Source organism: Chiloscyllium punctatum, chromosome 20 (genome assembly GCF_047496795.1).
Source record: "Chiloscyllium punctatum isolate Juve2018m chromosome 20, sChiPun1.3, whole genome shotgun sequence".
Classification (NCBI taxonomy): Eukaryota; Metazoa; Chordata; class Chondrichthyes; order Orectolobiformes; family Hemiscylliidae; genus Chiloscyllium; species Chiloscyllium punctatum.
In genome coordinates this window covers 46,250,045-46,263,056 of record NC_092758.1, presented here as the reverse complement: position 1 = coordinate 46,263,056, position 13,012 = coordinate 46,250,045, and the positions used below count along the sequence as shown (strand labels likewise).

Genomic DNA, 13,012 nt, shown 5'->3' with positions numbered 1-13,012 from the left:
TATGAGGAGAGACTATACAAATTACAGGTGTTTTCTCTAGAATTTAGCAGATTAAAGGGTGATCTGATCAAGTTCTTTAAGATATTAGCAGGAAACGACAGTGTAGATAAAGATAAACTATTTTAAAAGGTTGAAGATTCGAGAACTAGAGAAAGTGTTAGGAATCACTTCTACACACAAAGGATGGTAGATGTTTGAAATTCTCTTCCACAACAGCAATTGATGGTAAGTCAATTGTTAGTTTTAGATCTGAGATAGTTAAATATTTGTTAAGCAAGATATTATGGGATGTGGGCCAAAGGTGGGTGTGTGGTTTTACACCACAGCTCAGCCATGATTTCATTGATTAGGGTCTGGGGCTGAATGACCCGTATTGCTGTTCCTTTATGTTCACTTCTCACCAGGAGACTCAGCCATTGTCAAATTGACTAATTCCAAGCCAATAAAAATGTGTTGAATAAGCTGCCAATTTTGATGCAGAGACCTGAAGTTTTTTTGGTCTCCACTCAACCCACAATATGGGTTGCAATTAGTGTAGACCTATGGGTGGCACGGTGGTTCAGTGGTCAGCACTGCTGCCTCACAGCACCAGGGTCCCAGGTTCAGTCGGGTGACTGTCTGTGTGGAGTTTGCACATTCTCCCCGTGTCTGCATGGGCTTCCTCCGGATGCTCCGGTTTCCTCCCACAGTCCAAAGATGTGCAGGTCAGGTGAATTGGCCAAGCTAAATTGCCCATAGTGTTAGGTGCATCAGTCAGAGGGGAATGGGTCTGGGTGGGTTAATCTTCAGAGCGTCAATGTGGACTTGTTGGGCCGAAGGGCCTGTTTCCACACTGTAGGGAATCTGATCTAGTCTATAGAAAATTTCCATTTAACGTCTGAGGTACTTGCACCACTCAACAAAATTAATTTGACCAAAAGTATACATTGTTGAGAATGTGGTGCTGGAAAAGCACAGCAGGTCAGGCAGCATCCGAGGAGCAGGAGAATTTACGTTTCAGGCATAAGCCCTTCATCAGGACCAGCATTAATTGTCCATCCTAATTGTTGCTTAAGTTGTGTAGTTTCTAGGCAGTTTCAGAGGGCAAATAACAGTCAACACTTTGTTGTGGGCCTGGAGTCACATGTAGACCAGACCAGGTAAGGATGACAGATTTCCTTTCTAAATGACATTAGTGAATCAGATGCATTTTTTCAACAATCAGCAGGAGTTACATGCTTGCCAATAGACCAAGTCTTTGTTCCAGATTTTCATTGATTGAAATTTCACCATCTGCCATGGTGGGGTTTAAAACCATGTTCCCAAAGTATTAATCTAGAACTGCAGACAATTAATCCAATGACATTGTCACTACACCACCACCACCACCACCACCCCTGTAAACTTAGCTTATTAATATGATAATATTTGCATGGTTCTTTTTGAAAATTGAAGGTTGAAATTAATTTTTATCATTCTGTATAGTTCGTTAAAAACAATTTCTGGAGCAATTGATGATAAATCCATTATGAGAACATTGAAATTGATTATTCATAGATATGTTACGTCAAGCAAGCCTTGGGTGAAGTGATCACACCTCTGACTCGTAGGCTGTAATGTGATGTGGGAGCCATTTTCATGGTGAATGGGTTTTCATTATCATTTCAATTTTGTTAGAATAGGTTTAGTGAATTGCTAGTATGGGCAGGCATCTGTTTTAAAAGAGCTGAGAAAATCCTAGTGACAAAGAGAACTGAGCATCTGTCATCCAGTGGCAAGATTTTGTGGAGCCAGAAAGAGCATTCAGTCTTTGATAACTCTTACTTTAAGCTGATCTAGATCTGGAAAGCTGGATGGATCATGCATATGGTCTAACTATTGGAAGTTGGACATTATGTCAGGTTCTTATCAAGGGTGTAAAATACCAATTATAATATTTTATTGAGGCTAGTCATCTGTTTTCAGTAAATTATATTGCTTTTTAAGATTTTTGTCTGTCATTGCCCATTTTTCAGTGTGAATGAAGGAGGCAATCGGATAACCATTATCCCATTCTTTTCATTTATAACTGCAATAGCTTGTTGACTAATGGCTAATACTTTTATCTCATTCAGGATGTGATCCCTACATTGAAATAATTGAACAGCCAAAGCAGGTGAGCTACAAGTCATGTGAACAATTATTCATTTTTGATGAAACTGTAAATATGTACGCTTCAACAAACTTGAGTATTGTTATGAGGACTGCACAAGCAATTTCATCACACACTACTAGAGTCAATAGTATTGTATAAAAATGTATGGAAATAGACAGAGAACTACTAAAACCATTAAGTAAAATCTTCATCTTAAAGCATAGTAATTCTTTAACAAAAATGTAAGAAAATCAAGTGCAAGCTAAACCTTTTGGATAATTAAACCAACTCCATCCAATATGTTTATCCTTCCTATAACCCTCCTGATCCCTTTCACCTTGAAAGAATAATAATCTGCAAGTTTGGCAACAACAGCCACCAAACTTTAAAGTCTATCCTGGGTGGAATGTTATGAAATAAAATATTACACTTGTCATTTGAATCATCAGGCTACTCCCAAGATGCTTGCTTTAAGATTATCTGTTACTATGATATTTATAATTAATACTGTGTACTTTGGTGAAGAGAGCACATATTCCACCATCACATTTCTCCAAGTTCCCTTTCACTGCTGAACACAATTACACATTAAGAGGAATCTGAGGTGGGAAGAAGGGGATGTCCACTCTGCCTTATTTTCATAGTTTTGCTGGACCTGTCCATACTTGAAGCACAGTTTCGTTGAAATCATCTGGGGAGTCCCAGGAAATCCAAGGATATGTAAGTGTACATCTGTATTTGCTCTCAGCTGTGACTGAGAACTGAAAGCAAGTGCAATGAAGTGGAATGCCTTTCATCTTTTGTTGCCTAATGATGATTGTTCAGACTGAGTTCCATTTTTATCAAAAACATATTTCATGAAAGAGGAAAAAAAACTTTTTGTGCAATCAAATATCTAACACATAACACAGTGAATGCATTATATCCATTGTGTTGAGTATTCAAGCTGAGTGGGCGGATGAGGAAGAGGCAAAAGTAGAAGTTGCTGGGGAAGCTGCTTACCAAAAAGTAAGTGGTTTCTACAGGATGTGAGGGACTATTCAAGATAAACTAAGCTTGATAATCTGGCGTTCTAATATCAGAAGATTCCTGGGAGTGATTCACCATTTGGAATTTTCAAAGAACTATGTGATTGAGATCTGATGGGACAGGTTTGAAAATTGAGATCCCAGTGGTAGAATTGGAATCCGGACACCCACTAGGTAGGTTTGGATTTCAATGGACCAGCGGCCAGAAGGCAATGGAAACTTCACCAGAGACCAATAAGTTTATTTAGGAACCCCACTTGAATCTGAAGTATTAAAACATTTTTTCCCAGCAGACCTGAACATTGTTCTGCATGTTAGTGTTATTCTGTTTGTGTCATAGTAGCCCAGCATGCAGCTGTCATTGTATTGTAATGGAACATTGAATCACAGAAAGGGCAGATGCAGAATGCATGATGAGTTCTTGATCTCTACTGTTCCACTTGTACAGAAGATAACTTTCTTTTCTAGATAAATAATTGGCTACTGGCTCCTGGAATTTTTTTCTGACATCACTTTGAACTGAAATCTAACTAGTGCTGATAAGGGTACTGCACCAAATATTGTATGCATCATTGTACCTGCAGGCTTATGGAGATGACACTTTTATTTTAAATTCAAAAATAAAAGAACAATACGGCATATCAACATTTAACTCTGATCCTAGATGGCTGCCCTTCTTTGATCTTCCTTGATCTCACGGATAAAGGACTAACTCATGTTTGAACATAATTCTGTCAAGTTCTAAATTGTGAGAGATGGAGTAAGGTCTCTTTCCTTCAACGAATACACCAAGATAAAAAAAACATTGATGGAATTAGACGTCCTATTATTTGTGAACTTACTCAAAGCTCAAAATCTATCAGTTCCAGGAAGGATTGTCTCAGCGCTTGAAACTTATGAATGAGGTCTATGAAGAAACCAGTCAAATGATAAATAGATGTGGAAGGCCATTATCCATTCTCTGTTGTACTGCACAGTCTTAAAACTTTAAACTATTCTGGTAGGACACTAGAAGGGTTGAACATACGATTGAAGGCTAAGTCAGATAATAAATCTTATAAGCGCAAATACCAGAGGTAAACCAGTCAGTATAAAAAAACAATAGCAGGGGGACAGTTCCTCTAGCCAAAAGAATCCTGCTTAACAACCAGTCAACTCCAGAAATTCAACAAGAAACAATTTGTTTTCAGCAGAGAAAATTTTCCTTTACAGAAACCCGCTATAACCTTGCCTGCTTAATTCTTCAGAATCTATCTTTCCTTTTGTATATGTCTGCATGAGTGGACAATTGTGCTTCTTATATTTACAGGTCATTTTGAGATGTTGTTTGAATAAACATTTAACTTTTCATAGAATTTCTGTGGTACAAAAAGAGGCCTTCAGCCCATCAAGTCTGCACCAACCCTCCAAAGAGCATCCCTTCCAGACCCATACCATTCCCTGTAATACCACATATACCATTGTCAATCTACCTCATCTGCACATCCCTGGACACCATGGGGTAAATTAGCATAACCAATCCAACTAACCTACACATCTTTGGATTGTGGTCAGAAACAGAGGAATGTGCAAATTCTACACAGACAGTCACTCGAGGCTGGAATCGAACTCTGGTCCCTGGTACTGTGAGGCAACACTGCTAACTGCTATGCCATAGTGGTGCCCTTCTGACTTTAACCTGCTCGAATATCTGCTGTATGCTTATTATCAAAAAGAAATCACAAAATGTTTGAAACACTCCCTCTTTTGCAGCTTTTCTTTTCTGGTAGCAGATAGTTCACTTCCAAATCCTGAAGCCAATCCCAATTAGGTCATTTAAATTTAAAGAGAGCAAAACACCCCTACTGCACCTACCACCACCACAACTCAGCTAGTTTAAAAATGACAAATAATGGAGGGAATTCAGGAAAAGGATAAAACAATTTAAATAATACTAGTAGAACTCAAATAAAAGAAAGGCCTAGTTTTTTGATTGTTGCTCTTATTGAAGAGTAACATTAAATAATGGCTCCACTTCTCACAACTGTTCATCTTGTCAAATTAATTGAGCACTACTTTCGATAGTTGTGCCAAAATAACTCTGACCATATTGATCATTGATGTACCCTCAACTCTGAAAACTAGAATGAACCTACAACCTGCAAATAAAACTACAATTCCATTCTGTAGAAAGGTCATTGGATTCGAAATGTTAATTTTGCTTTCTGTCCAAAGATGTTGTCAAACTTGCTGAGTTCCTCCAGCAATTTCAGTTTTATTTATGAAAAACAAGGTTCTTTTGGACTCGCCTTCTTGACTCTATTTAGTTGTATGGACCTTTCAGCATAGATCCTAACATGAAATATGGTTTGTTAGATAATTTTATTAAACGTTTGATGGAGTGGTCTTGCACTAAACCAGAAGAACACCAAGCTACAGGTGTGGATTTAACCATAAAACAAGTTTGTACCAGAAAAGAAATACAAATGAAATAATATAAACATTGTCATGCCTTGCCTTTTGGCACTTTGTTGCCTCTGCAAGAGTTTATAAGCTCACATTACTTCTGTCTGGACTTGCGTTTTAGGACATATATAACGCCAGCCAGCTTGTCATGGTAATTAGTGATGGTCAGTAAGTATGTGAGTTCGCTCGCTGAGCTTGAAGGTTTGTTTTCAGATGTTTAGGTAACATCATCAGTGAGAATCTCTGGTGAAGCACTGGTAGTATGTCCCACCTCTCTATTTATAGGTCTTGGTTTCTTAAGGTGGGTGATGTCATTTCCGGTTATTTTTTCAAGGGTAGATAATAGTGATGATCAGTCAAAAGAGTGGACATGTTGCTGGATATCATGATGCTATGCCAGTAACATATGTGGTAAACATACTGAATGTTGTTCAACCAAATGGTCAAGACCCAAAGTTTAAAGGGAGTACTTTTCAGTCACCATGGAAGACAACCTTCAGTCTGGGTTGCTGGCACAGTAATGCAAAGGTATCACCTGCTATCACTGCGGAAATGTGGATATGTTCAACAGACTGTGTGGGTTGATTAGGGTCATGGACTCTGAAGAAAGTTCATATTGCCTCAAAACATTAACTGTGTTTCTTTCTCCACAGACACAGCCAGATCTGCTGAGTTTCTCCAGCAATTTCTGTTTTTATTTCAGGTTTCCAGGATCCACCATTCAGGAATAATATCATTGCTTAGTTTGTGGAATTTAGAACTCTTCTTTGAAACTTGGATCGATGCATTTTATTTTACAAGAGTTTTAGGAGATATAAATGGAGGCAGATTAGTGTGCAGCGCAGTCAGCATCTAATTAAGAAATGAAACATTACAAATATTCTCATGGACAGAATATGTGTGTTGCCTCTACTGTCCATGATTAGCGTGTTTTACAAGCAGGAAGTAGGCTTTATCTTGTCCTCAGAGTGTGGATTCCAATTAAATGATTTCAGAAGAAGTGCCTGAGAAGTTAAAATACAGAAAGCTATTTCTTGTCAGACACTTTCCCTGAATTTAAAACATGATTTCTCAACACACTTGTTCTCCCACACATACTCACACAAGGGGATTGGTCACAAGTTAACTTTTAAAAATTATGTTTAACTAAGCACCTAGTTTTTGACTTCTGGTGTCCACGTGGCAGGTCTGGTTTTTTGAATTGAAGTGATGCTTTAAAACCAGAGTGAAAGTCTTGGAAAGTGAAATGTTCTCAGCAGCTTATGACATTTCCTCTCATCAAAGTTTGAGTTGTTTGTACTCAAGTGAACTTTAACTGGAATGAGGAGAAAATGAGGACTGCAGGAGCTGGAGATCAGAGCTGAAAATGTGTTGCTGGAAAAGTGCAGCAGTTCAGGCAGCATCCAAGGAACAGCCCATTCCTGAAGAAGGGCTGATGCCCGAAACGTCGATTTTCCTGTTCCTTGGATGCTGCCTGACCTGCTGCGCTTTTCCAGCAACACATTTTCAGCTTTAACTGGAATGAGTTGTGTATTTTGGCTGCCTGAGGTGACACAGCTTGTTTCCAATGTTGATTTGAAGACTGGCTGTACCAAGGGCTTTGATGGTTCCACCAGCTTCTTGATGTTCTCACAAGGAGGCGAGAAAACGTTTGACATTGTCACAAGTTGTAGTAGTTGGTCCTTTAAGGATAAGCCCTGAGGGAGGAGTCATGTAACCTGCTAGTCCAATCAGGGATAGAGCAATGAATCTGCACTAGGTGTGTTGGGACTTGCCCAATAGTTAGATCAGGGAGTGAGGCATGTAAGGACATGTAGTTAATTGGCAGAGTCAAACTTTGAAGTTATTACATTGGTGATAAATGCAACTCAAATGTAAAAAAATACCAGACAAATCCAGCCTGCATGGAAGATAGCAGTCAAATTATTGTTTCAGAAAATTGGAACTGTTCAATCTGCCTGCAGAAGTTTGGGCAAAAGGTAATGTCACAATAGTCCTACTGAACCATAGGGCTGCTCTCTCATGAGAGAGAGAGATGACTGGTGTTTTAACCTGAGGGTCATCAGCGGTCAGCTCGGGAGGATCATTAAAAAGGAAAGTCCTTTGTGGTAACTTCAGTCAGAGCAGGAATTCATTCCACGCTGTCAGCATTAGTCTGCATTACACTCTGCCTTCCAGCCAACTGATCTTTTGCAAACTTAGAACTGGATTTACAAAGGTTGATAAGAGATTGCTTCAGCTATGGATAGTGCAGAGTAGGATGCCCAGGAGTTGTAAAGTGCTCTGAGTAGCGCAGTCCACCAGTTTGAGCGAGAAACCACAAGAAGCAGTGGCATCCAGAAGTGAAGGTCTAGATGATGCACAGAAATGAAATGTTTTAAATTAATTCACAGGATAGCTAGACCAACATTTATTGCCCATCCCTAATAGCCCAGAGGGCTGTTAAAAGTCAACCACATTGCTGTAGGTCTGGAGTTACACATAGGCCAGACCAGTTTCCTTCCTTAAAGGACATTAGTGAACTAGATGGGTTTTTCAACAATCATTTTATGGTCATCATTAGACTCTGAATTCCAGATTTTTGAAATTGAATTCAAACTTCACTATCTGCAGCAGTGGGATTCAATCCCACATCCCTGGAACATTATCTAAGTCTCTGATACCACGAGACCAACACCTCCCCATATGACTGTGGGAATTGGAAGAGCCAGAAAGTACAGAAGATTAAACCAATAGCCTTGGATAGACCATAAGTGCGTAAAGTGTTTCAGATGTGGGGGAAGCTAAATGCTTCAGATATCAAATAAAAGGTACATTTGAGGCATAAGTGCAAGGATAAGCTGAGCCTTCTCAGCACATGTAAATCAAATAGTACAGTACCAGTGTACCTTATAGAATATGTTCCTGAGGTGGAGTAGACAGTTATGTCTGTCAATAATGTAAAAGCAAACAAAGTGGTCCCCATCACAGTGGAGCTATTGGCAAATGAAAAGGCATTATGAAAGGAGTGAACACTGGGGTCTCCACACCACTGAGGGGAAGGAAACCTACTGCTATCTTCAAGAAGGGGTCCATCCCATGAGGTTAAACAGCATTGGAATCGGGCTGACAACACACATGTGGGAGGCCATTAAGATAGTAGGTACCATAGTGGCTCCAGTGAGCTATCAACAGCAGTCTGCTCAGCAGCCTTCATTCATGATGGCTGGTCAAAGATGGAGTTTGACTGGGTGTGATTGGCTCCAAGATATCAAATTAAATTGGCGAGAGATTTTCAGCACCAAAGATGAAATCGTCAGAAAGCACCAGGATATTTTCCGGGAAGAATGGGAAGAAATCAAAAAAGTGAAAAAAGTACAGCGATTATTGCCAATTTCAGCAGAGATTGCCTCTGCTACTCAGCTACATCCACGGAAGTGTCCAGGTCAACTACGTGGGACTGTTTTTGGAGATGATGTTTATGTCACTCGTTCAAAATGGATGGAGGTGCTTAAAATGAGATCCACAGTTGTGCCAGTGTTTTGCAGTCCACCAAAGGTCCCCATTTTGGATATTGATACCAGTTTTAACAGTGCGAAGTTTCAGACGTTAATGACTTACAACAGAATAAAACATACCAGAATGGCATCTTACCATCCTTCGTCTAGTGGACTGGCTGAAAATACAGTGCAGAATTTCAAGGCAAAGAAGCAACCACCCTCTTCTTTAAACACCAAGTTAACTAGGTTCCTGCTATCATCTACGGTCACCCCATAAATGACTACTGGCATCTGTCCTGCTTAGTTGATAAGAGATTGTCAGTTGAGGACCAGGTTAAACCAGGTGTTCCCAAACTTCGTGGGAAGGGTGGAAACAAGCCAGAGGAACCAGGTGAGGAACAATGATTTATTTGGAAGTACAAGAACATTTGAGATAAATGATGCAGTGTTAATGAAGAATTTTAGTTAATGGAACAAATTAAGTTCCAGTAGTCGTTGCAGCCAGAACATAGCCAGTGTCCTTCAAAAGTAGCGTACAAGACAAAAATGTTTAAAAACCATTTTGTCCACTTGCATGGGAAAGAGCCATCCCAAGAACCAATGTTATGCCTTGATTCAGTGGTACTGGCAGGAAGCATTGTGGGTTGTCTGGGGAATGAAATGTCAGATCAGCCAGTAACAGTCCAGACTGCTGTCCCACTGGAAACAATTGAAACAGGGTGGTGAAACAATGACACGAGGCATAAGTCCTTGTTGAATCCAATAGTGACTATTTCATTGGAAGAACGTCAGTCAGTTAAGCAAGAAAGAAGTCATCTGACAAAGTTATTGATGGACTAATGTTACCACTACTGCTTACAAAATATCTTGAAAGAACTATAACAAACACTAAATTGGACAAACAGGCAGAAAACTAGCCACCAGGATACATGAACATCAACTAGCCACAAAATGATATGACCCACTCTCACTAATATCCTTACATATAAATGAGGAAGGACACCACTTTGACTGGGACAAGCCAAACAGAGACACACACAAGAATTCCTAGAAGCAAAGCATTCCAACCTGAACTCTATCAACAAACACATTGACTTGGATCCCATTTGCCACCCCCTGAGAAAAAGAACAGGAAATGACATCACCACAGGAAATGGTGTCTCCACAAGAAATGACATTACCAACCCAAAGAAACCTAAATTCATAAATAGAAAGTGGGCCATACCACCAGTGCTTTATCTGGAAGCTCACTGATGATGTTACCTAGTATGGTGACAAAACATCTGAAAACAGACTTTCCAGATTAGCAGCTAACCTACATCCAGAACCTCAAGCTGAGCTACAAATTTTCTCAAAACTCACTACTGCTTTGGTAACTTTGTAATTTTATAATTCTGATGTGTTATAAGGGACTTTAAGAAGTGGAAGAAAATAATAGTTGGTCCTTTTAAGGATGAGATCTGAGGGATAGGTCATGAGATTTGCTAGTTCAATCAGGTACAGAGTGGTGAATCCTCATGAAACTTGTGGGGACTTGCGCAGCAGTGGAATTGGATATCTTGGTATGTAGGAATATGTAATATACCCCGTAAATAAGTGTTATTAAGTGTGTGCCTGTTTCATTTCAATAAAATAGGTTTTTATTTTTTCTCTGATTCATTTCTTGATCTGTCTGAATAAATCTGTGCTATTTAAAATTTAATCAAAGCCTAGCAGTTAAATTTCAGTCGTAACTATCTGGTCCATTCAAAACAGATTCTGGATTAGTGGTGCTGGAAGAGCACAGCAGTTCAGGCAGCATCCAAAGAGCAGCGAAATCGATGTTTCGGGCAAAAGCCCTTCATCAGGAATATAGGGTCCACCTGTCAAGCAATCAACATTCTTCTCTCCTATAATATAATTTTTTTTCACCTTGCATTGATATTTCTTGCAAATTGTCCTGTTGAATGCAAGACAAAAATCTTGAACAAAATTGTAATAAGTTGCATTAATTGTTAAACAAATAATCAGTTCATATTATTTCTGCTTTTAAGCGAGGTTTCCGCTTTCGTTATGGATGTGAAGGACCATCTCACGGTGGCTTGCCAGGAGTCTCAAGTGAAAAGAACAAGAAAACCTATCCAACAGTGAAGGTACTTTTGTTTACCAAACAATGACTATGACCTATCAAGCTTACATTAATCTTCAAACTTTTTAAAGATTTGTTTTTTAAGATAATTTATACATTTCCACTGTAAAATAAAATTATAAAGTACTGTAGAAGCTAAAAGAGCAAGGAAATTTTAAAATGTTTGGCAATAAATCGACACTGAAATGATTTTGACCCTTATTAGAAAATAAGTACTCCTGTCCCTTCAGATTACACAAAAAAAACTCTCAAAAAATGGTTGAGGTACCTCCTAGCAATGCTTTAAAAGCTGGGAATCATATTGTTCACTGCCTTGAATAAATTATTGGAACACACTCACGCATCATCCTCCATTTCTAATTTAACATTCTAAAGAAAGTCTTACAACTGTCTCCAATTTTCCAGTACTAATGTATATTTCTTGTTTCAGATGTTAGTGCTGGGTATTTTTGGCCTGTATTAAAAGTGCATTTTTGGGTTTTGAGCATCACAGAACAGTTGCTAATCTCAACTGTCAGGCATCCCTTGAACAGAGTGATCTGTCTTTGGAAATTGCCCCACAGGCTGTTTATTCTAAATGGAATCCCAATGGAATTGTTCCCAATGGAATCTTTCATACCTTTGATGAGTATTTTAAATACGTAGTAGACTCATGTGGGCCAAATGAATTTATGATAAGCATTTTCATGATAGTGTAGCAAATATGCTGACTGTTGTGTACTTTTGGAACAATCAAGACTAGCTCATAACTTGTACTAATAAAATTACTGTAGATTTTACAGCAGACAAACAGTTTTATTGAAATATAGTAAGGCATTTATACATTGGGTATCAGTCTAATATTGTTACACGCGCTTAATAAGTTTGTCAATATCTGTGTCGTGAGGAGACTTGGAAACATATTGAAACAAAAAAACTTGCGGTACATCAATTCTGTTGTATCAGTGTAAGATAGACAGGACAGAGATATATGAAAAATACCTGTTGGGTCTCTGATTATTTCATCACCTGTCATGCAATTTGTTTTGACAGGAAAATACATGCTTTCTCATTCACACGCTTAGATTAGAATCCAAACCAGTTGACAGGCTGGGGTGGGGGGGTGGGGGGGATGGGCGCGGGGGGGGGGGGGGGGGGGGGGGGGGTGGTCACTGGCTAAGTGTTGCAGGGGGTTCAGAAGAAAGGGCAGGGAGTAGTTCTCAGTGGGCTGCCTCCTTTCTAATGCCAGGTCTCTTGCTCATCCACTGAATACTGATCAATGAGAGACAACCCCATTCCTGGGAAGAAGTTGTAAGCAAATACAGCAGGGAGGAAGAAGCCCTTGAATGGAAATATGTTGCCCTCTTAATAGCCCGAATTGGCCCTGGTTCGGAAAGCCACCCTCAAGAACTCCCACCTAGGACTTAATTGAACTAGGGCAGGAAGACAGTGATCCACAACCAATACCTCCCATTCAATTAAATGCTGTTGACTCCAAACTCACCTCAGGAGAAGCTTCCACCCTTACTTTCAATATTTATTTGTCCAGTTATAGGATAAATGAAAAATACTGCAGACTTTGGAAATTAGAAATTAAAACAAAGTGCTGAAAATGCTCAGTAAGTCTGGTGGCATCAATGGAGAGAGAAACATGAGTCAAACATGACTTTTTCTGAACTGAAGAAAGGGTTCTTCAGTTGGAAGAATATGATAGAATTTATTCTGTAGATAGGGAGGAGGAAGGAAGTACAACAAGGAAGGCCATAGCCCTGGAGGGTCACAGGGCTGCTCTGTCATCAGAGGGAGATGCCTGATAGTGGTTTAATCTGAAGGTACTATG

At 39.3% G+C, this 13,012-nt stretch overlaps 1 protein-coding gene across 1 annotated transcript in view; it reads left to right on the top strand.

Annotated features, from left to right (window-relative positions):
* The window catches only part of LOC140492319 (nuclear factor NF-kappa-B p105 subunit-like), a 152,513-nt gene that overhangs the window by 85,016 nt on the left and 54,485 nt on the right, over positions 1-13,012 (top strand). The window contains exons 3-4 of the mRNA XM_072591265.1: positions 2,094-2,134; positions 11,099-11,197. Coding sequence (XP_072447366.1) covers positions 2,094-2,134; positions 11,099-11,197 — 140 coding nt within the window. The remainder of the gene's footprint in view (positions 1-2,093; positions 2,135-11,098; positions 11,198-13,012) is intronic.